We start from the raw sequence: 24965 nt of genomic DNA, 5'->3' as shown, positions 1-24965 counted from the left end.
ATTCTATTGGCTGAGGTGTCACCTGACAACGTTGAGTGAAAAGGGGCGGGGACGGAAAATAAGAGCTGGGAGCGGGATATTTTCTTATAACCGGGTGGGGGTCGCTGTTTATTTCTGGGGTAGAACTAATAATAATAATAATAATAATAATAATAATAATAATAATAATAATAATAATAATAATAGCCAAAGACGCGGACTGAATACTCAGAGGCCGCCTGTAACTCCGCACTAAAGTTAAGCCAATGGCCTACTTGGGCCGCGCAGGATTAGACTTCAACATCCCACCTCCTGCGCTCGTGTCTGTTTAAATGTTGCAAATTGCTGCCTGACGAAAGGTTCTGCTGAACTTGGAAGCTGTGTCAGCGTAGTTATCCTAACAATGTATATTACGCACATTTATTTACAAGTTCAAAAGAAGAAAAGCCGTCTGTGTGTGTGGTGCCAGAAGACGACCCGCCCCGTGCCGTTTCACTCAAATGTAAGGGAGTGGGCTGGCGCCTTGAGGGTGCTTGAGCGCTTCGCTTACAAAGGCCAGAGCCAATAAACACCCTTTTTACAAGCGTGCCGGTCTTGCAGGTGTACTGCTACCTGACTACAGGTAAGGAAGCGTTTGGCCGTTTTGAATGGCCCAGCATTTCCTGCACCGACCTTAGCCCCGCCCATTACCTGTGGGTGAGAAAAGGAGTTGCCGGGAGGCTGCCTTGCCCGAACTTTCCACAGAGGAAAAAGGTAAAGCAAAATTTGATTTGTATTCACCTAGTTATTCAGAGAAGACTTTAAAGAAGGCGGGGCAACGACCTTAGTTTTTGATTCCTGTATCTTGCTGTGAATAAGAGTGACCCTTTCTCCCCTCCCAAGTGTAATTCAGGATGTCTACGTGGTCATAAAGATACTGTAATTTGTAAAGAAAACGTAATGGAATTGTGCTTGTATCTTTGTCAGTGTTGCAGGGTAGGTGCATGCGTCAGTTTATTATAACCAAAAGTAAATAACTCCTGTTGTATCCTAAACAGTCAACACCAACACATTTGTATGCTTTTGTAGCCTACAATAAATTCCTTGGTGTCTGAGGGAGTGTGAGGTTCCTTTTTTCTTTGATTGCAAACTACTTCTCAGCCTGTTGTCCCCCCCCAATATATATATATATATATAAAAGCCCAAGAACTGGACCTGCTGTGAAATCCCTGAGTGCTGTTGTTTTTGCATTATTCACAAACACAATTATGAAGTCTGTTTGCTATGGCCAGTTTTAATTTTATGCATATTAATAATTGTCCTTTTTTTTAAGTTCCAGTCCACTTTAGTTATATTTTTTCAAAAATATCTGATTGGCAATAAAATAGCCAAACTCAATCAAAGAAGAACCCACTATACCTCAGCTACAAAATTCAATGCTTATAAATCTAAAATGTAGTTGTTTAATAAATCATAGTGTATATATGATAACAATAATAAAGATACAGACAAGCAACAATCAGATGTGTGAGAATCATACATAATGATAATAAAATTGATCACATCAAGTTCAAATACAGTGAGAAATTTGTCACAAAGTGCAGTGATTAGCTTTTGTCTTTCCAATTTTGTTTTAGTTTGCATCATGGCAGAGGCAACAGAACCCATTCACTTTCTTGATGTCTGCAGTCAAAAATTCTCCGAATTTGTGTTCACCGCTGAACATAAATGCTTAATGTGGTTGCGGGAAATCGAGGAGGAAGCCATGAAGATGTTTGATAGGTAGGCTTGGGTTTTAGAGAGAACCAGTGTTGACTCTCTGTGATGTGTGTGGAATGGGAAGGTATTGATTTTTTTTTCATTTAAGATACTCCACATGATTACAGAGTTCCTTTTTTACTCCTAAATGATTGAGGTTATTATACTCCACCCTCCCCCAAAAAAACCCTATGGGAAATCACACTTTTTAAAAAGGAACCAAGTTCCTGGTTTCTTCTTTCTAAGCAGAAAAATAAGACTGCCCATACAGTTGCATTTCTTTTGCTGTAACTTGCCCCTACATGAATTCAGTATTTTTCTCGGAAACTCAGGATTGTCTGTATCTTTGACAGGAATGTGTGACAGCTGTGGATATTATGGTTTATATATAGTGTTGTCCTAGTACACTCAGAATACTTCTAAAATTTGCTTTTGGGGTAGATTTTTAGCATGTTGATTGCAATTAATTTGATTTTGTTTGAGCAGCAATCTCAGTGCTGAGCCTGCGCTGATGCCCAAAACACCATCACAGAAGAAGCATCGGAAGAAGAAGCGCTCTTCATCTTTTAAAGATGATAGTAAAGAACTGACTAGAAAAAGGTAGAAACTAATTAGAAACATTTTGTTTTGTACTTTGGTGGCAACCAAGAGACATAGATTGTGCCTGTCTGTCAACTGAGATCATCTCTGTTCTTCTGAGATGAGTTGAGTGATTACTGGAGAAGCAAGTCCTCTTCAGTGGTGGTTCCTTGTTTGTGGAATGCCCTTGCCTTCAGGTACTTGTGTGGCACCTGATCTAATTAGTTCTAGGTATTTGTTAAATCATATCTCTCCAGGCATTTGGAACACTATATGCTAAGCTTAGTATGTCAAATTAGGCTTTGAAAGGTCCTAGTTTAAATCTGCATTTCTTCATGAAGCTTGTTTGGACAACCTTGAGCAAGTTGCACACTCTCAGCCTAACCCATCACACTTGACTACAGCAAGGATAAGATGGGAAAAGGAGGACAATGTATTCCACCCTGAGCTCCTTGAGGAGAGGTGATGATAGAAATTGATTTTCTTTCATGGGTACTTAGTTTTTAACATTATTATGTGGTTTTATTGTCCTTTCTTTATTTGCTATTGTTTTTTATTGATTTGATCCATTGTTGATTTATATTACACTTTTGTAGTTGGACTATGTTTGTGTTTGCCGTCTCAAGGACCAGACTTTAATATCTCCCAACCAAACAGTTTGCATAATAAGTACGACCTGTGTGTCTGTTCTTTTGGGAAAGAGCTGCATAGACTATTACACTCCTCTTACGGTGACGCAGCCTCCATGTTTGCTCTTTGTCTATGAGCTAGAGATGTCAAAGGATGGATAAAGTTAGTCAAAGCATACTCATTCATGTATTTCTTCCACTTTTGTTTACCTCCACCAAAAATAATATGAGTCCAGTATATTTTTCTTTTTTGTGCAAACTTCCTGCATAGCTTTTAGATAATTAAAGCTGGATGAATTCTGTTGATGGCAAAATTCTGCTTTTATTTTTTGAGGGAAAATCATAAATAGTCTATACATAAGAGTGTTGCGTTCAATTAATATATACAGATTTGGATGAACATACAAAACCCAGTCTTATTCACAGGTCCTGATTAGCTCATTACAGCTTTCTTCTAAATTAAAGTGTGCATGCTTATGTTTTAATAGCCAGATTGCACTCTTTGCAGATGCTATAGGGCAGGTCCTGTCAGAGCTGATATTATTATCTCTGCTGATTTTTTGTTAAGAAAAATGTATATGTTAATGTGCTGTAGTATCACTCCTATGTACAGATTATTAATAGTGAGGCCAGGACTGGAAAACCGAAGTTCTGCAGGCATGGGCTATTCTGGGATGCACACACATCCTTTAGCCAAATTTCCAAGACAGGTTTAAACATTTACAGGAATATGTATGTAATGTGTAAACAAATTCTGATAGTTTAATATTTTACAACAGTTATTATGGAAATGAGTAACACCTAGAGAAAATACATAGGGATTTGATACGGTAATGTAGCAGAAAAGTGTTCAAGAAAACTGGTATAGAAGGATAGTCTAGTACTTGTTCTGCAGTTTTTAATGCCACCTTATGGTCTGAAATGGAATGATTTTAAAATATCTCCTTTTTTTTTTTTTTTTTGGCTTAAGACTGTCCAAAAGACGAAGTGGCATAAAACCAGTATCCTCTATTGAGCTTTTCCTGAGCAAAGAGAATCTGGAGGTAACAGTACCTTGTAAAACAAGCTTTTTCACAAAAGAAAATTTAGAAGCACACTGTAACAAGACAGTAATGCATCCAGCTGAAGACACAGCCCTTGCTGTTGACTTCAACAGAAATATTCAAGGAAAAGGAAAAATGGATGAAGAAACAAGCAGCATCCCCGCAATCTTCACCATTTGCCCAGATGGACGTTTTGCTGATAGGGTTGGAGCTACTGAAGTTCCAGGCATATCAGATGGCTTTGCAGTCATGCTGCCAAATCCCCTTGTTCCAGCAAAGACTGAAAAAGACTGGGATGCATGCAGGTTGAGTACATCTACTCCGATACAGTCTTTAAATGTGAAGCCTGCAGGGGGAAGAAAAGTGTTATTGGCCCAACAAGTAAGTAATAATCTTGTTCAAGGAGAAACTATATATCAACCCTTAAAAGACAGCAGTGGAACCTCTGGAGGCTCCCGATCAGGTCATCGCCCTTCAAATAGACTCCACAAGAGCAGGAGAGTGTCCCTTGCAGAGAAATACTCACTAACCAGCAAAAGGAAAAGCATGATTCGGAAATCCATCAGCAAGTCAATTGCCAAAAAGAAAACAGCTCAGAACTCTTCATCTACATCTAGTCAAGTAAGCTGTAAGTAAAGGAAATCAAGTGTTGGAGGCAGATTCTGGTATTCTCATTATATAACCTTAGATTGTGACATTTGTGAAAGAAATAGGTACTTCTAATATGTTAGCATGATAATTACTGTGTTAGTGTCTAATTTCAGTATATGAAGAACTGACAGCCATTTCTACTGGATGTGATTCCTTTAGTTTCCTTCAAGGGTCTAGAAACTACACAGAATATTGATGATCTTGTATAACAGCAAGCTTCCCCATTTGTCTGACGTCTAAACTGTTGTACCTGTTGCTCCTTTGCCATGCATAATGAATGCCCTTTGAGGACAAATTGGCTTCTAGGTAACCGTTACCAGGCCTACACATTTGACATCCTTTAGACATTAAATGAAGCTATGCCCTTGATTACCATCCAGCTTACTTATAGGTCTGTTTAGGGCTGTACTCCTTAAGCTAATTAAATTGTTAGAATTAAATAATGTTATCGCTAGTTTGAACAACATATAAATGGAAAAGGGAGGCAGCTATAGCATGAAAACTAAGCAGCAGAAAGACAGGCTCTGTAGTATTTTGTAATAGTACTTCACTGTGGGAATGGAGAAATTTCTGGAAATAAAGCAGGTGAAAAGCAGAATCAAAGTCTAATTTTTTTATAAATATAGATGAAGAAAAGCTGGAGACACTCAGAAAGCTGCAGGCTCTATTTTTCATGTCCCCACGTGCAGAAAGCAAAACTGAATCTTAGACAACCTAATACTGAAGTAATAAAAGCACAATAAAGGGAGGTGGGTAGGGGAATGAAAACATTCAAGTCTGTCGTGACATGGTGAGGGGGTCCTAGGTGGAAGGAGCAAAGGAGGAGGAAGCAGAACAGAGATTGAAGCTAGTTACAGAACTCTGAAGGTCTTGCATGCAAAGCTGCACAGGTGAGGAAGTTTAGGAGAATGACTGCGGCAAAGTTCTGGGGATTGGGGGATTATTTATACTGTAAAAATGTCGGAAGGTGAGCATCAAGTGGGCTTCGGAGTCAGGATTGGTTTGGAACAATTTGATTCTAACTACCAGGTGGGAAAACTGTACCTGCAAAAATTATATGCTAAAGATTTGGCGAAAGGGGGAGGAGTGACGGGTATAAGCAAGGCTTTGGCTGGTCTAGAGGGTGAGCAATGAACTTGATGTGAAGTGATGGTTGTACCTTGCATTTTTGGATGTGGAAGGGACTAGTTAACTGAATTCCTATTTGGGCTGTTTCGGTTTTGTTTTGTTAGGAGTGCTTTAGGCAGTGTGTTCTGCTTCACTATTGTCCAGCTGTGAGAAATGCCCTGCTGGAGCCTCATTTGAATTTTATGTCTACAAGGTCCAATATCATTAGCCACACATTTTTTAAGTCTTTGGCTCTACAAGTGGCATTGCTCAGGTTTACATTTGAAGATACTAAACTGTAATAAGTAGCCAAGCACAGGTCTTCTGAACTAGCAAGGTCATGGGCCCTCTATATCCATAACAGTGAAAGTACCAAGGTCTTTGTACAAATTGTCGAAGGCTTTCACGGCTGGATTCAACTGGTTGTGGTGGGTTTTCCGGGCTGTGTGGTTGTGGTCTGGTGGATCTGTTTCTAACGTTTCGCCTGCATCTGTGGCTGGCATCTTCAGAGGTGTATCACAGAGGGAAGTCTGTGTGATACACCTCTGAAGATGCCAGCTACAAGGCTGGCTGAAACCTTTATTAAAAGCTGAAATCACCAGACCCTGACTCCCCACAACCTGGAACTCCCACCACAACCAAACTAATTGCTGAAAATGCTTTCTTTATCTTATGATTGCATTTCAGATAACATGAGGTGCTGGTGCCAAAACAGCATCTTGGTGTCAAGTTTTTGAGCATCTTGGAGTGTCACTCTATTCCAAGTTATTCTGAGTTATGAAGAACAGTTTTTCCTTAAGCTAAGTGGCAGTGATGTGGACCTGGAAAAATGTGCCACATACTGACATGTTAAAGATTAGGTGAACTTGACATAGAGATGCTCTGTGTGATTTATAAGTGAAGTCTTGCACAGAGCATTTTTGTTTCAAGTAATGGTTTATTTTATTTTGTTCTTCCAGGCCATAGTTCCATTGAATTGCTTATGGATGATGAAACAAGTAAAAATGGGTGAGTTTATTTTACCAAACAGAAACTTTAAAAACCTGGCTTAAACAGTTCTCCAGAAATTTTGGAATCCATAATTGAAGTGAACAGGAAACATAGGGCGGTCTAATAAATTGAATGAAATAATAATAATAATAATAATAATAATAATAATAATAATAATAATAATAATAATAATAATAATAGTAGTAGTAGTAGTGGAGTAAAATTAAATTAGGTAAATTAAAATTAAAATTAAGTGGTCGTCGTCAGATCCCCAGTGACCCAGCAGGGTCATTGAAAAAGAACACAAGAAGGTCACTAGATACCGCGATTTGAAAATCGAGCTTCAGCGTCTATGGCACAAACCAGCTGAAATTAGGTCCCATGTGGTAATCGGCTCGCTGGGCGCCATCCCAAAAACTTACTAGGGCAGCACTTGAAACATCTTGAATTGACAAAATTAACATCCTGACAAATTCAGAGAAGGCAGCCCTGCTGGGATCATACAAATACTACGCAGATACATTACAACTTCCTAGGCTTCTGGGTGAGGCTCGAATTGTAATGAAGGCCAACAACCAGCGAAAGATCTGGCAGCTGTGAACTCTACAATAATAATAATAATTTGGTAAACTAATTCAGGTAAAACTGAGACTCAGGGATGAGGTGATGTGGATTAAAATAAAGTATTGATATTATAATTTGATATGCTGAGAGGAACAGGGGTCAACTTCACCTTGTTCCTTCTCACTTCCTTAGCTTCCCATCCACAACCAGGTGTTTGGTTAGTCTCCTTGGGTGCCTCTTCTATGATGCTGCTGGTTGCAGGGTGGGTGGGGGGAGTGGTTAAGGCTAGGGTTGGGTTTTTAACTTCTGTATGTTGAGTTTTTTACAGATCAATTTATTTAATGCTGTAACCACCTGGAGAGCCTGTATACAGGCGGGGTATAAATGTGAAAAAAACATTCAATAAAACTGGAGAGAAGCTAGACCCTCCTCCCTGGCCTTTTTTTTGCCCCTTTATATAGACCCTGTTTAACTGTGATCAAACCTAACAGAATGCCCTGCACTCCTATATCTGTTCCTCTTTTGCATGATGGCATGGCCAGTCTGGCCCAGCTGCAGAAGCCTGGGAAAGAACATTAGACTTTAACACTGAATAGAGACCTACATGAATCAGGGTAGTTATGCTATCACCTTTCAAGCAAGAATGCTAGTAAAGAATGGGCAACTTGACTCCCAAATTGGACATGAATTCTAATTTTGTTCTGACACGGTCAATCTGATTTTTCTCTACTTCCCTTCCCTTTCATGTCTTATCTGTTTAGTTTCTAAGCCTGAGGGCAATGTCCATATTGTTAACTGATATAGACCACTTTGATCTAGAAAACAGGATTTAAGTACAATAAGGCGAAAAATGTAGTAGAAGGCACCTCTGCTTTCTGAATGCAGCACATTTTTTAAAAATGTGCTTGCCTCTGCTTATTCATTTGTGAGCCCTTTAAATCCAATTTCTACATGTTCACCATCTGCTGTCTATGCTAATGGTGCCTTTTTCATGTTCCTCCATGTAACCATCCCAAGTTTAAGCAAACCATAGATCCATAATGAAACATAAAATATAGTATTTCTGTGATATAGGTGATGCTTATTGATACCAGTTTAATGTAAGCAATGCTTCAACATGCTTTATAGCAGTTTATATTCTTACTGATTTTACATCCTGCCTTTGAGTGAGCAGCATAGGTACATTTTCACTAATGTAGAATAGTAATTCCTAAAGCCTGTTTTTGATCTGTTTCCAGTATTTGGTGTTGAAATAGTTTCCTGGCTCAGTGTATTTTTAGGTGGGGACTAGGATTATTTTTCTTTTAGGTTGCAGAGAAAATCTTGTTCTTGCATTGGTTACATATCCACTTGTGGATAAGTAACCTAAACGTGCTGTGTGGCTCTTCAGCAAGGTAGGAACTTCAACAGGAGGAACAGAGTGGTCTCTCATATTGCTACTGCATGAATCTAAATGGCTTGAGTTGCCTTTCAGATCTCAGAAATATTGTGTGTTTTAGATTTACAGGAAATACATTGTTGTAGTTGTTTTAAGGCTTTGGTTCAGCTCGCTTGTTGACCATGCAACAACTGTCAGAGGAATTTGATGGTGCTGTGAAAATATGGCTTTAGGTCCACACAACTTGCTCCTGCATGTCTTACCAGTTGCCTAGACTTTGTCTCGGCTAACTATAGGTTAAATTTTCCCAAAGATGCATTGGGAAGGGTACATTGTAATTCATATTGGTATAGCTGTGTATCACATTCCAGGTTTAACTTCAGGTGTAGCAGTTCAGAAGGCTGACCACCACTGAGGTGGGCAGTGGTAGTGCCTCCTGTAAGTAAATTTGTAATTTCTGCTGCATAATAGCTGTGCCACTTTAAAAATAAGCTGCAATGATTAAATGCCTGGTTTTAATGATCATCTCTAAATGTTTACTTAGGCTTCTGTGTGCTCAGTTGGAGACATGCAGTCTAAGGGGCATAAAGAAATAGATGGATAAATAATTCTATGAACTGGGGACATTCTCTATTTGGAGTTGTCAAGTAGACCATCAAATGCTCTTTTGAAGTGCCTATAGCCTTTAATTTGAAAGATCATTGGGTTGTTGTTTTGGTATTCATTGGGTTGAGTAACACTTTGTCAAAATGGCTCCCTTTAGGCCTTCCTTGCTACGGAATGCTCAGTCTGATGAGGTAAGATCTCGGTGAGGTGCCTGCTGTATTACACTTGGTGGTGAATTGTTGGCAACCTCCCTTCTGCTTATTTGGATTCAGGTTACTATCACAAACACATAAAATATGTTACTTGAATCAGGAGATGGATCTACTCCATTTGAGTAGTTTGTCATGTCAGGCTTGCTGGTGATACGCATATGCCTTTAGTTAAATTTTGGGAAGGCTGAAGTGGGATCCTGCTCAGATCCATAAATCCATTTAAATAAATATGTTTAATTGCATCTAACTCTGCATAGGATCAGTCTGATGGGGGAGGCATTAGTGAAGGCCCTCATGGGGTTTGATTTTAACTCTGTCTCTTAATTCAGGTGTGATCGTGGAAAGTTTCTTTTCTCCCTGTCTGTCTCTACCTCTCTATGTCTTTTGGTTTCCTTTTTGCCAAATGAAACGTGAAAATAACTGATTGAAGGGGATTTAGGATTACATTTCAAAGTAAACTTGTACCTTGTGCAGTGAAACTGGAGACGTATATCTGATTTAATGCAAGTAGGGGAGGGGCTGTGGCTGAGTGGCAGAGCATCTGCTTGGCATGCAGAAGGTCTTGAGTTCAATCCCTGTTATCTCTAATGAAAGGATTTGGCAGTGGGTGATGTGAGTGACCCACTGCTTGAGACCCTGGAGACCCAGTGCCAGTCTGAGTAGATAATACTGAACTTGAAGGACCAAGTGGGGAAAATACTGACATAGTTACATTAATTGTTGGGGTTTGGTTGATGAAAGGATCTGGCATCTTCACTTGGTGATAAAATTTAGGCATCGTTGGAAAACCAGACATCTGACTTGGAAGCTGTTGGAAGCCCTCTTGTTTTTATTTGTGCTACATTGTTTCTTATTCTTTAGGAACTGAAGATGCTACAAAAAACACCCCATGCTCTAGATGTATTTAGTGTGATTTCTATCCATGCTGCCAAAGTTCCAGATCAACCCGAGATGGAGAAGGAGAAAGTATGCAATGAAGGTAAACACATCTGTGCAGTTAGTGCAGTATAGTATTGAACTTGGTAAAAACTGTGGATGTTTAAATGTTGGGAATCTCTACCAGTCCACTTTAGTACTCTTAGAATTTTTTTTTACATTAAGACTACTATCCAATTTTTTGTCCACTGAATTCTTTGTCTCATTAACAATTTGGGATAAAGGGGAGTTAAATGTTTTTATGCTTATCACTCACATGCTATAATCCAGTATCTTTTTATTCCAAACTCAAGAACCTTATCAAAGAATTCTAAATCATATTTATCATTTCTTTGTAATTTCCTGGAGTCCAGGTCAAGCCTATTGTACATTGTTTGCTTAGACTTAGTTGTCATCATTTAAGTGGTGATAATGCATGCAGTTGTCAGAATACCTCCGTTACAGAAAATGCCCTTTATGTGGAACTTACTGTACCTTCTCTCCAGAAAGTCTTGCCATTAAGATGACTGGCCTCCAGGTCAGTGGATCTGAAGATTCAGCCCAAAGCAGCCAACACCATCAACAGAGTATTAGGTATGTCTTCTATTACTTGAGTGAAGAGAATGCATAGTTTAATTATCTTGAACTAGCAATAAAGCCTGTTGTGTGAAAAAATATAATGGGCTCTAGAAAACTAATCCTCCCAGGACAAGGGATGTGGGCAGGGCAAATATACAGGAAATGGTGCTCAACACAAACATTGAAATTGTCCCCCCCCCCCTCAAACACCCCAGCTTTGCCAAGGAGGGGTAACAGAGAGTCTGTGAAGATGATGAGAGTTTTCCTGATCTTCATAGGCCCTCCCATTTGCAAGAGGGGAGACATCAAGGTATGATAGGGAGAACTCTCCCCATCTCCATAGGCACCCTCCCCCAATTGCAAATCTGGATCCAAACTATGCAAAGGGTGGAGGGGGGGACCCTGCAGTGTGTCTGTGAAGATGGGGATGGCCCCTACCTCGCCCCCTGATTTGGAAACCTGGATCCTGGCTTTGCAAAGATGAGGAAATAGCAGGATGCCTGTGAAGATGGGGAGACTGTTGTGTCAAAAATACAATGGGCTCTAGCAAGTGGTAACTCAAGAGTGCTTATTTGTGCTGCTGTATAATTCATCTAAGAGCACATGCTTTTGAATAATTTGAGTCGGTAGAGGGAAGGTGAACTGCCAGAATTGATTTGAGTATGTTGGCGTAGTATACTGTAGGTTGAATGGAGGATTAGAAGATTAAAATTTCTCCATGTCTTAACCATTTCCAGAACCCAGTTTGCTTTTAGCCATAGACCAGGGGTAGGGAACCTGCGGCTCTCCAGATGTTCAGGAACTACAATTCCCATCAGCCTCTGTCAGCATGGCCAATTGGCCATGCTGACAGAGGCTGATGGGAATTGTAGTTCCTGAACATCTGGAGAGCCGCAGGTTCCCTACCCCTGCCATAGACAGACACTAAAGCCCTTCGCCACTTGAAGTGTATTTAATACATGGCTAAGTTAAGTTCCATTATTTTTAGAATATCTGCTGCATCTCTTATAGTTTTGGTCACAAGAACATGATGAGCTACATTTATACTTGAATAGTTGCCTAATTTGTACAACCATGAACTCTAATACTTGTGTCAACGTATGGAATAAAAGTTTCTTGAGTATAATTACTCTTCCTGAATCAGTATAATTTTAAAATATTTCTACTTGCATAATATCACTTCTTGCATTGTCTGTGTTATATGTAGTATACATGCCTCGTTTCAGATTTCTGCAATCCTAGTCCTGTAAAATTTCTTATTAGATTTCACCTTTTGGATTATACTGTCTTATATTTTGTAATTTGCCTCAAATCTCAGTGAGGAAGCTGGACTATAAATAACATGAACAAATAAAATAATTTTAAATATTTGGTAAAATATTCTTGAAAATGTGTACTATAACTTCGTGGTCCACAGTTTTTGATTCAAAATCTTCAAGGTTTTTATTTAATGGGGAATAGCAAATGGGCTTGCTTCTGTTCTGTTATATCCCCCATCCTATGATTTTCTTTTTCTTTCTTTTCTTTAGCATTCATATCATTTTGAAAGTGGGAGTTTTGTTTTAATGTGTACTACTTGTTTTCTATTTAGGAGTCAAAGTTACAAACAAGCAGTGGATGGGTTGCCTTCTGCCCAGCCGACAAAAGATGAAGACCTTTCATCTTCTATTAAAAAAAATTCATCTCCTCTTGCAAACAAAACACTGTTCCCTTCTGGTCCAGACAGGGTATGTAAACATCAAGGGTCTTTTCATCTGTTCTTTTGTGTCCCAAATCAGATATTTAAAACATCCATTCTCTCTTGACAGATCACACGACCTTTCAAAAACTTATTTCAGACAATGCAAAAAAGCCAGCTGTTCAAATCCACTGTGTCTCCAGGGGCCAGCAGCATCATGAAAAGTCTTGTCAAACCTACCACACCTGCCATTAAACTTGATACCAGGGTAAGGAGAAAAGGATCTCTTCCACCCTCCCCCCCTCAATTTTAACATAAATCAAACATTATTAAAGTTAAAAGTCTGAAAGTCTGCTACAGGTCTAAGAGAAGAGCTGAAGCTCTGTAGCAGAGCACATGCGTTGCATGCAGTGGGTAACAGGTTCTGTCTCTGGTGTCTCCAGTTGTGCAGGGCAGAGAAAGATCTCTGCCTGTGACTTTGGAGAACTCTGCTACTGTGAATATGCAAGAGGAGGTCCCTCCGGTTGGATCATTGGCTCAATATAAAATAGTGTTTTAGATCCCTGAATAACAATTAAACAATGTATAAGTTCTCAGTACAAGACTTGACAAGGCAGTGAAGGCAACATGGAATAGCCTGTTCTTGTCAAATCATAGAAGCCAAGCAGGGTCAGTACTTGGAAGGGAGAGCTCCCAGGAAGGCTCTGTGTGGGGAGGCAATAGCAAACCATCTCTGCTTATCACTTGCCTTGAAAGCCCCTTGCTGGGATTGCCATAAGTCAGCTGTGATTTGATGGCACACACATGCACAAGGCTTGACCTGGTGATTTTCTGTTGTTAAACCAATGGAGGAGAGTGTGACTACACCAGTGACAGAAGGACCCTCTTGTAGGTGTAATCTGTTCTGTTTGCTGGAGAAGGCAAAGGTAGAGGTTTGAGGACCAAACTAATGTATGGTAGATCAGTGGTTGAATTTCCCAATATTTTCTGTATCATTAAAAAGCTGTCACAGGAGAAGATGGGGAAAGGTCCCAATTTGGTTCTGTAGCACTAGGTGAGAAAGAATAAGCATCTATGTGTATGCACACATATGGTCCTTGCTGTGGCCTTGATAATTGCCTCCTAGACAGCCTTGGGAAGGGGAGAAAAGACGGCAGTGGTTTCTCACCACCTCTTTGCATGGCCAATAGAAATGTTTTCCTGGATCCCTTATTAGAGGAATTATGGTAGTCTCCCACATCCCACAGCACTGTAGCCCAATCTGCATATTTCACACCCTCATAAGGACTTTTTAATGTCAAGAGCTCCAATCATGGATCTGCTATGTAATGTTAGTTTGGTTTTGTATGTGCCACTGAGAAAAGTAGTTCTTCAGCTATACTGTTGTTTTATCTGAAGGTTGATGTTAAAATTGGAGAGAGTTGGAAAAGTTTAACGTTGAATGTCCATGCCTTCCTTGAATAGCATAGAGGCATATAGCTGGACTTTTTTTTTATTTGCCTCTTTATTTACCTAGACCGGGAACCCGCGGCTCGCGAGCTGCAAACGGCTCTTTTGAGCCTGTGGCTCCCGGCCCCTTCCTGGGCAGCGTGGGGAATCCGCCCCCTTTCCCCCCGCACAGAGGCAGGGGGAGAGAAGAAAGCAGCGTCAGTCACTGCCGCGCCGCCATCCGTCCCCCCGCAGAGGCCGGGGGGGGAGAGAAAAAAGCGGCGTCGGCCGCCGCACCGCCATCGGCCCCCCCGCCTCTGCGGAGGGGGGGGGAAAGAGAGAATAAAGCAGCAGCCACTGCCGCGCTGCCGTGCGTCCCCCCGCAGAGGTGGGGGGGGAGAGAAAAAAGCGGCGTCGGCCGCCGCGCCACCGTCGGCCCCCCCGCCTCTGCGGAGGGGGGGGGGAAGAGAGAATAAAGCAGCGTCAGCCACTGCCGCGCTGCCGTCCATCCCCCCGCAGAGGCGGGGGGGAGAGAAGAAAGCGGCGTTGGCGCCGTCGCCAATCGCGAGGTATGGGGACAGAGAAAGCAGCTGCCAGCCACTGCCGCTGCCACCCGTGGCCCCTCAAGCAGAGGGGGGGGAGAAGAGGACAGAGAATAAACAGCGTCAGCCACTGCAGCGCTGCCGTCCGTCCCGCGCAGAGGTGGGGGGGGGAGAGAAGCGTCAGCCGCCCGTGTACCACTATCCGCCCATGGCCTACTTGAGAGAAGAGAAGAAAGCATTATTAAGTAACCTGTTGTCTTTTTGTGATGTAGAGCTTTCACGCTCGGGAGCTGGGGCTTCATCGTATGAAGGTTCATAATCATATGTTAGGCTATAATATGATTCTCTTTCCTTCGTCCAAACTGCTGTTTCCTTTAAATATCCACTCAGAATTATGCTATATTGCTACAATGGCCCTTGGAAGTTTATAAAAGTAATTTTGAACAGTTTGGGCTGTTCTTGTTCTTTGCTTTTCTTATTCTTGGCTTTTGCATGGCTTTATTTAGAGCAGTGCATGTTCTTGTTTAAATTATTATGCATCCTGGTTTGCAGTGCATAAGTTAGGAATGAAAGCCAGTTAGGTGCTACCGTCCGCCCCCCACCTATGGGTGGGGTAAAGCAGCGTCAGCCACTGCCCTGCGCCGTCCGTCCACCCCAACCTCTTCGAGGGGAGAAGAAAGAAAGCCGGCATCAACACGCTTCCGTCCCTTGTCGCTCTTCCAATGCGTGTGCAGAGCATCCACGCAGCCCGGCAGAGTGAGCGGAGCATGTGTACAGGAATGGCCTCGGAGCATGTGCAGAGCGCGGTCACGCTGGGGCAAGGCCTTCCCAAAGAGCTGTTGCTGGCCCCCTCCCCCCACTCTGTGCAGAGTTGCCCTTCCCGCAGTCATGTGACTTAAAAGCTCCCTCCCAGCAGTGGGGGCGGCGGCGGCGATGAGTCACATTCACGTCCATCCCTAGGTCAGGAGGGCAAGAAGAAGTCCCAGGCGCGGGGGGGGGGGGGGTTTGTAGGGGGTGGGCTACTCGGTCTCGATGCAGCAGGTCAACCTGCTTTCAGAGGGGCATCGAGGGGGCCGTTGCGGGCATTTGGAAGAGAAGCCGCGCTCCTGGGGAGTGTGTGTGAATGAGTGACCAGCAGCCTTTGGTTGACTACAGCCAGTGTTCCCCCTCCCCCGATTAAAGCCCGAGGGGTGGTCCCCATCCCATACTGGTGCCTGGCGCCCTCATCACAGCGTCGCCTTGCCACGCTGTCCACCCCTCTGCCTAGGTGGGGGGGGGGGGAGAAGAAAGTGGCATCGGCTGCCACCAGGCCACCACTGGCTTACGTGGGGAATCCCCCCCCCCCCCAGGTGTGGCTCCATGAATTTTCTTTTCCAGGGAAAATGGGTCCAAATGGCTCTTTGAGTGTAAAAGGTTCCCGACCCCTGACCTAGACCATCTGTTATGATGTTGTACTATTCTACCATGTTCGGCCTCACTGAGCTAGAAATCACTGCTGTTTTTATTCACGGTCATCAACTGGTTAGTACACAAGAATTTAGATTTAGCATCTAATGACTATTTCCTTTCCTTTCATGCTCATCCTGAAAAGGGAGAATTTGTGGTAAGTAACTAATTATCTTATTTCTGTTATTCATTCAGAAGCAATTAACTGAACTCACCCTTTCCTGCAATTTTCTGTGGTTCAGTCCTGGGGCTGGTGTTTCATGCGCTCAAAAAATTCCCAGTTTTTTCCTATTTCCTGTAAGACTTTGCCGAAGAATAGAACATAATTTCTACTGAGCCAATAGACAGTCGGTGCAGTTGGAATTAATCTAAACTTTCAATACGTTCTAGGAAAAGCAACGACAACGACTGGAAAGTCTGCGGAGAAAACAAGAAGCTGAGCAACAGAGAAAACAGAAAGTGGAAGAGGAAAAAAGACGAAGGTTGGAAGAGATAAAACTGTAAGTATGTGTTGTGCCTTCATTGTACCAAGAAAATGTGCCTGCACTGTAGCCATTAGCTGTAATGTTTGTTTATACCTGGATAACTTCACTTTATACTGATGCAGCAACTCTTGGCACTACGGAGGTCATTCAGCACTCTGCAGACAGAGCCGGACTTCCTCCTATAATAACCAAGGTCTCTGTTTATCCCACAGGAAGCGTGAAGAACGGTTAAGAAAGGCACTCCAAGCTCGAGAACGAGTGGAGCAGATGGAAGAGGAAAAAAGGAAACGAATGGAACAGAAATTTTCTCAACATGAGGAACGGAGCGAGAAGGTAGGCAATGGTCCCATGTTTTTTTTAGCCCAGCAGCAGAACTCTTCATGACAGTGGCCAAAATTTGTAAATCAGGATTCCTAAAGCAGTGGAATGCAGTTGGCCATTCTAAAACATGTAGATTAAAACATGATTACGTGGAGGATTCATGTTATCTTTTTTTCAAAATTATGACTTCTTTGTGTAATTGTAGCACACCGTCATGCCCTAATCAGCAGCTACTTACTGAGCACATTCTCTCCTCTTGCACTCCCACCCTTTGGTTTTCCAGTAAGCCTAGCTGTCTTTCTCTGCATCCCCACCCCCTCCACCTCAGTTCATGCTATCTGAAATGGAGGGGAAAGTTGCTAAGGAGGAAGGGGAAAAAATTCCATCTCCTGTGTGCTCATTTTCTCGTTGTATTTTCTAAGAGGACATCAGAACATGGGGTAGGAGATAGTGGGCTGTCTAGAAAGGGTAAGGCTATGAGTACCAGTTTCCCATCCTAACGAGTTCTTGAACTCTGCCAGATTCAGCACCCAAGTTTTTCAAATCTTTTAAGATCATTTACTATTGGTAAGTCAGCCTATGTTCAATAATTTCTCAGTAGAAATGTCACTGTTATTTATTGCTTGAGTCATGCTTGTCTAAAATCCTCCCAGTGCTCAAATAGTGAAATTGGCATCCTCAGCACATGGACAATGTAATCACTTTCACACTGAATTGTTTGTTATGAAGAATGGCTAACTGGACAGAGGCAAACTATAAAATTCTAAAGGGCTTTTCTCTCAGACACGAGAAGAGAAGACAACAGAGGAAAAGACAAAGAGAAAAGTGTCCATGAGGAAAATATGGGATATAGAAACCCCCAAACAGAAACCATTGCAAATGGTAAGCATTGTATTTCATTTCATATATGTGCAGAATAAAATAAAATTGCAGGGGTTCTACCTGAGAGGGAAGGAAAGGGTCAAACTTCTGAGTTACTTGCATTGTAATCCTGAATTTTCTTCAGCCACTTGGAAAACAGTAGGACTCCTTGTAAAGAAAGAGTTGCATTGGAATGCTTGCTCTTTGTGTAATAAACAAGGCTGCAAAGTTCAATTCAGTTCAGTATATTATGTTTCATCACAGCCATAGCAAACAATACAACACAAGAAGAAAATACAATAAATTACAACATGAATATCAGTATAATCACATAATTTGACTGATAAGTAATAATACAAACTAACATACCCCTGAAAATAAATTTAAATCCATAAAACCATATGAAATATAGTTAATCTGAAATCTTATTAAATTAATGTATTTAAATAACCTTAACTGTATCTTAATGATTGATTGTAATCCATCTGTCCTTAACTGCCAAAAACACAACTAATTTATTTTGCTGTGATCTCCCTGGCAAATACTGCAAATTTTTCTAAGCAACATCTCCAAATGCAACAAATCTTGGGCAATGAAATGTTACATGAGCCAAATCTTCAGCAGATTTGTGATCACAAGAACACACTCGATCCTCAAATGGGATCTTACTATAAGAAGCCCTTCACTACTGCGAATTTTAGGTTATCCATCCTAGCCCTAGTTAATACCTTTCTATATAAAGCAGACGAGCTATATGGAAAGAAATGAGATGCTTATAAAGAAGAGCTGAACTTATGGTAATTTGTTTGTCTACTTATGTCCAATAATCTTTGTTTAACTAAACATCTAGCAGCTCCATCAGTCAAAACACTTTAAATATTCTTTGGATAATCCTAATTTGGCTAGTAAAGACCAAACTTGTGCTCTCCATGATATATCTTTAATCTTCTCATAAGCCATTGTCACTAGGAGTGATACATGAAAAAAAAAAAACATTTTTCAGCCAGAAGTATATAACAAATTTGATAATGGTGGTAGAGCTAATTCTGATCTTACCATAACTGATACTATAGAATTAGGCACTCCCAACATCATAAGAGCAAATTTATTTTGTACAACTTCTAACGGGTATAGATTTCCTAATCCCCAAATTGAAGCACCGTACTTCATTTGAGGGGTTACTGTAGATTTAAATATTTCTAAAGTAGGGAGTATTAATGACCTTTGATTGTGTAAAATCTATACAATCCAATTAATACTTTGTTCAGTTTCTGTCTAGTTAAATCAATATGTGTTGTCCAAAATCCTGACTAATGAAAGATAATCCCAAGATTTTTAAAGGAAGTCACCTTTTCTGTACATTATCATTCATTTCTCACCTATGTCATTACATCCTTTTACCAAAAAACAAAATTTTAGTTTTTGCATAATTGACCTGAAGTAGATTCTTGTTGCAAGAATGAATGCCTGCAGTCCAATATTTCTATCATATATATATGGAGCATATTGATTTTCCCCCCACCACCTTTCCAGTGTCAGGAAGAGGAACAAAAGCTTCAAGAACAGCCAGAAAAATGGAAGACGGTTGGGGAAATTAAGAAAATGCTAGAACATAATAATGTGAAACAAGCAAATGAAAGGTAATGCTGTTTCTCCTTAATTTAAAGGCTGGGTGAGCATGAAATTTTAAGTAGCTTTGAGGAAGCTGAAATTTGGGGAAGTGTGAAAGTTCCTTGTGATTTTCAACAACTAAACCTGCATATTGAGATGGACCTCCAAAACTTCTTTAGGATTGTTCTGTGTAATCCTTCCCTTGGAAAATGTATAATTCTCGATATTTGTGAGAATTGCATATACATGTCCTTTGGCCTCCACTTTCCCTTTTTAGGCACCATGGACAGCAAGATAAAGAGAAATGGTTAAAACAGCTGGAACTGGCAGTACTTTCAGAAGAAGAAGAAAACCAGAAGGTGTGTTAAGGAACCGAGAAGCCAAAATGTTAGGTAGTTCTGGACTTTGCTCTAGGTTTTGGGGTATCTTGGCCATAATGATTTCTTCTCCCCCACCCCACCCAATAACACAATAGTGAATAAAGCCCAGTGTGTGAGTGTTGGCAGCAGAAATGAATATGGTTCATCTCTGGCCTTCATTCAAGCTGAAAATAGCCTGAGGAAGAGCTTAAGCACCTTCAGAGTGTTAATTTTTGAGATTCATTGATATGAGGTGCCTTGTCTACATTAAAGACTAACAAAGTTTATTTCAATAGGTTTTGTGAATCGGAACTGGCATCTTCTATTTATTGTCTCACACACATTCAGCATAACCCCACAAGCAAAGGTGGCTGAGATGAGCTTTTGTGTTTCTGGCAGGCTTGAGCAACATACCTCTGAAGAAGAGGTGTTGGCAAGATCTGGCAGCCTCTCTGTTCCATAAAAAAATTCTGCTAGACCAGTGGTTCTCAACCTGGGGGTCGGGACCCCTTTGGGGGTCGAACAACCCTTTCACAGGGGTCGCCTAAGACTCTCTGCATCAGTGTTCTCCAGCTGGAAAATGGATAAATGTTAGGGTTGGGGGTCACCACAACATGAGGAACTGTATTAAAGGGTCGCAGCTTAGGAAGGTTGAGAACCACTGTGCTAGACTCTTTTCGCATGGGCCACGTGAGCGGGTGGGGTGTGTGCACCGGCATAGCCGGTTCACCCCCCAGGGCCATTCGCATGAACAGTCCTGCTGGCCCAGCAGCTGGCGGTGCACCCTCCGCACAGACCGTGCCACTTCCGGTGCCCTTTTATCTCCTGCCAGCTCTGGTCATTCTGTGGAGGCCAGGAGACAAGCCCCCACGGCCATAGCAACACCTCCAGGGTCGGAGGCCAGGAGGCGTGCACCCTGGCCTCCACAGAGTGACCGGAGCCAGCAGGAGGTAAAAGGAAACCAGGAACGGCACGGGGAAAACGCCAGCTTCCACACAATGCCATTTCCTCGGCACCGGATGAAAGCTGGCGATTTCAAAAAGACTTGCTCAATGCCGCTGCTGCTGCAGCGTTTTTACCGGCCCCATGCCAGTCTAAATGGCCCGTGCAGAACAGGCCTCTGTCTCTCTGCTGTCTTTGGTTTTAATTTGGGAAAGGCAAGTTGAGCACGGGATTATTATACCACTGTAGAATTAATTAGAAGTGGGAAAAGTCCAGCCTGATTCTTTTCGTGGCTACTCTCCCTCCTCCACTGCCTTCAGAAAATAATTTTCTGTGATTAGTATTGTGCTTCGAGAACTGTGCATGCCTCCTTCCTTCTTAATAGCTCTCTGTTTTATAGATGGAGGATATTTTCAATGACTTTTGCAGAATCTCAATGTCAGTTTCCTCTTCTTGTCTGAAAGGCTCTCCAGAGGGAAAGAACAGAGTACACTTTCTTTTAGCATATTTTTGCAATCAGGTTGGTAGCCCCTCCTGGTCAACTGTGCTGACCAGCCTGATGAGAAGGAACATTTATTGACAAATAGGAAAACAAAGTCTTTTAACATAAAGATTTGCCAAAAATACACAATTAATGTGTCTCCTATACTATACTAGTGAATGCATGAATCAGATTTCTGCTTGTCTGATACCATCCAAAATATTTCAAGGAGATTGTTTTGACTGACATGTTAAATCTCAAGGACAGTTTTACAATTGTGTACTAAATCATAATATTTACACACTCAAACTACAGAATCACACAACTTCTGATCTTGATTTAGAATTAATTGCCTGCTTAGGGTTTCACTCTGTGTGTCTTAGTCAGCTGAAGAGGGAGGGATTTAAGTACTCCTTAATATACTGTTTTAATTAAGAAATTAGGTTTAGAAAACTTCTGTATTCTGAATGATTAATTTCTGGTTTTGAGTAAAAGATCATGCTACTAAAGAACAAGATAAAATGGGTGAATTGGATGGAGCATAGGATGAGCTGCTAAAAATCTGGTGTTCCTATACCAGGGAGAAAAGAGTCCTACCAGTCAAATTTCTCAGGAAAAGAAAGCCAAGAATGTTGAAGTGGTCCCCGCTGCCAGTATGAGTGCTGCTCAGGTGAGCGCTGTTTTTCTGTCTTCTCCAGTGAGATGAAAATGTTGCCACATGATTGAGGGATTGTGTTCAAGTGTTCGCTCTGTGAATAGGAAAGTAGCTCAAGTATTGAAGCTGGAGTTTCCAAAACCTTTGATACCTGGGGGAATAGCTTGTTTTTCTGTATTAAAAAATTAGAGACTCATTACATTCTTAAACTTGGATATTTTTCTCTGAACTGCCTGAACATTTTGTGGCATCCTGGGATGGTACAGGTATGATGATGTGAGTAGTATACCTGACACTGAATGTTAATACTGCATTCTGTTTGCCTACTTCTTGGGGTCGTTGTATTGGGTGGTGGGTGTATCCAACATAAGGACTGTCTTTTTTTTTCTAGGGACATTTCAGCTTTTCATAGTATTTTAATATGCTTTGATACACAGTTTGGCTGTTAGCATTATATTTATTTATTTATTTATTTATGCTTTAGACTTCTATCCCGCCCCGTCCCCGAAGGGCTCTGGGCGGCGTACAGCATATAGTGGATACAGTCATAAAATATCATAAATAGGCTAAAATTTATAAAAGCAGCGGAAACTAGCTAAACATTAACATTTAAAACGTAGAATAAATAGAAGGATAGATGTAAGTGGCGCATATGCTGTTGAATGAGTACTATGCCTGAAATGCTGTATCAAAAACTTTCTGAGACTGCCCACATTTTTCCTTTGCAAATAAAGGATCTAAGAGGGCAGGGATCCCCCTTCTCAGTGCAGTGGAAGAAACTCTTCTAACTGCTGTATTGGGCTCTAAAGTGCAGTTTGGGTGACTGATCACAAGAGGGCATAATGATGGGATAGGACAGTGGTTCTCATCCTGGGGGTCGAATGATCCTTTCACAGGGGTCACCTAAGACTCTATGCATTAGTGTTCTCCATCTGTAAAATGGATAAATGTAAGGGTTAGAAGTCACCACAACATGAAGAACTGTATTAAAGGGTTGCGGCATTAGGAAGGTTGAGAACCATTGGGATAGGAGATGAAGTAGGATAACTTAAAAGGACCACCTCTGCCAGCTCCATTGTCACATCCAACAATAAATCTTGTACAGCTGATCATTTTGTGTTCAGTGATCAGTGACCACTTCATCCCTATTTACTTTTCAGAGTTTGTGCTTTCTGTTGTGCTGTGTGTTACTGCTACTTCAGAATCCCTTTTGCATCTGTCATAGGTACCAGTGGGGTACATAACATCATTTTTGGGTGCTTTTTGTAGAAAGAGTGTAAGTTTAGTTTATGGAGCTATGTAAATAATACATTCAGTTTTTCCTTCATTTAATACAGAAATCTATCAGTAATTCCAACCATGTAAACCCCAAGCCCCTCAATCCTAATGACTATGGAATGGATTTGAATAGTGATGACTCCACGGATGATGAAAGCCAGCCCCGCAAACCGATTCCTCCTTGGGCCACTGGTACGTGCAAATCTTTCATGGTGGCAAAATGATACCCCTAAAATGTAAAGAGGGCTCTTTATGGTTCTGAAATTTTATTTGGAGTTTCTTGTTGCTTTTCAGGATTTTGTACATATGCCTTGAACTTGTGCCAGTTGGCATGCAACAGAGGGAAGGGGAAGGTAGTCTAGGCTCTTATGTGTCTGTAGACTTCTGGTGGACTGAGACCAAGAGCAAAAGCAGAACCAGCAGGATACTTTAACAAAGTAATGTTAATGAGGAAATAAAACCTTTACAACCTAAGAAACATATATTCTGTTCTACAGTCAACTTCTTTCTTTGCCATCTGGCAAACTTTATCTAATCTGATAATTGCAACTTCAGGCGGTTTCCTTACTAAAGCTAGGATGGGATGAACAAAGCCATACCTAGATTTGTTAAATGGCCGACAGCAAGCAGCTAAATAGCTAGACAAACTTAACAGTCTGCATGTTCTTCCATATAAATGCTTTAATTTGAGTGAGAGGTTTCTGCTCAGCATAATACAATTTCTTCCTCAGGTCTTCAGCTTAATGAAGCTGTCACATATCAATACTACAATCCTCCAGACACTGATACATTTTTTGGACAAATCTTGAGCCCTAAACTAGAAGACATCTTCTACAAGAGCAAACCAAGATACTTCAAGCGCACCAGTTCTGCTGTCTGGCAGTCACCACCTTTACCAGGAACCAAAACAGCACTGCGTGCATATCCAATAGCATGAAAAAAATACTGAGGCTGGGAAGGACCTGGTAGTACTGTCAGATGAGTTTTCTCAGTAAGACATCTGTAAATATTTTAATATTTTATATTTTTCCTATAGTGTGCAATAAAGATTTAAATTCTGAAAGAGTTAGTTTTTAATAAAGAATGTGGTTGTGTGTGTGTATTGAATTTTCTAAAAGCTGAAATACTTTTTGTGGCTAGAAAAGATATTTTATCTGCACTATTTCTTCATATATATATCATCCTTTATTATCTGGTGCAAACAGATGTGCCTTGATTGGGATCTTTTTGCTACATGTGGAAGTTCTGATCCTTCTGCCAAGACAAAGAAAGCAATGGGGGAAATGTACATTGTCATTCAATGGCCTAGCCAAGCACATAAGAGATGAATATTAATTGAGCTGTGAAACGTTTGTCAAATTCTAGATTCCTTTTCATAATGTGATATTCATTTCAGTTGAAGCCTTTCCTGTAGACAGGAAAACTTCATGTTGTGGAAATGTTTGAAAATTTTGTTAGTGTTTGGGGAATATTCTATGCCACATTTCAGATTTTTAATAGAAATCTGTTATAAAGTGAGTAATAAGCAGCCCAATCCAGTGGCACCATCCTCTCCCGCCCGGCAGCTCTGGATTGGGCTGTATCTTTCTTCCTATGCCAGACTTACTGAGCATGAGGAAAGTTGGAGCTTTGAGAAATTTTCTGACCTTCTTATTCTGTTTGCCTTGATAATGCTTAGACTCACTGATAAATTGGATTAGGATGCAAATTATTTACTGTAATACCACTAGCGAATGCATTGCAAAGCCCAATAAAATGGTATTTTGCTATCTATTGAATTAGAACAGCAGTGCTGAATTCAACTGCCGACATTAAATGTTCGGATTCTGTGGTACAACTTTGTCAGCATTCTGATCGAAATATATTTCTCAAAAGATTATAATACTTTTCTTAAGTAGCTTGAATACAG

General features: G+C 41.0%; 1 protein-coding gene across 1 annotated transcript; it reads left to right on the top strand.

Moving 5' to 3' along the window:
- The first annotated feature begins 162 nt into the window (after positions 1–162).
- LOC125426300 (inner centromere protein-like) lies at positions 163–24765 on the top strand. Its single transcript, XM_048484558.1, has 19 exons — positions 163–732; positions 1596–1740; positions 2203–2316; positions 3895–4595; positions 6685–6733; positions 9421–9454; positions 10337–10454; positions 10897–10984; positions 12561–12696; positions 12778–12915; positions 16209–16220; positions 16454–16563; positions 16761–16881; positions 17653–17751; positions 19264–19370; positions 19619–19700; positions 21701–21793; positions 23116–23248; positions 23788–24765. Exons 2-19 carry the CDS (start codon positions 1604–1606, stop codon positions 23991–23993), a joined length of 2478 nt encoding a protein of 825 aa, XP_048340515.1. The 5' UTR covers positions 163–732; positions 1596–1603; the 3' UTR covers positions 23994–24765.
- The last annotated feature ends 200 nt before the right edge of the window (positions 24766–24965 follow it).

Source organism: Sphaerodactylus townsendi, linkage group LG02 (assembly GCF_021028975.2).
Source record: "Sphaerodactylus townsendi isolate TG3544 linkage group LG02, MPM_Stown_v2.3, whole genome shotgun sequence".
In the NCBI taxonomy this organism is placed as follows: Eukaryota; Metazoa; Chordata; class Lepidosauria; order Squamata; family Sphaerodactylidae; genus Sphaerodactylus; species Sphaerodactylus townsendi.
Note: the sequence above shows the minus strand (reverse complement) of the source record. Positions and strands in the feature narration are given on the sequence as shown.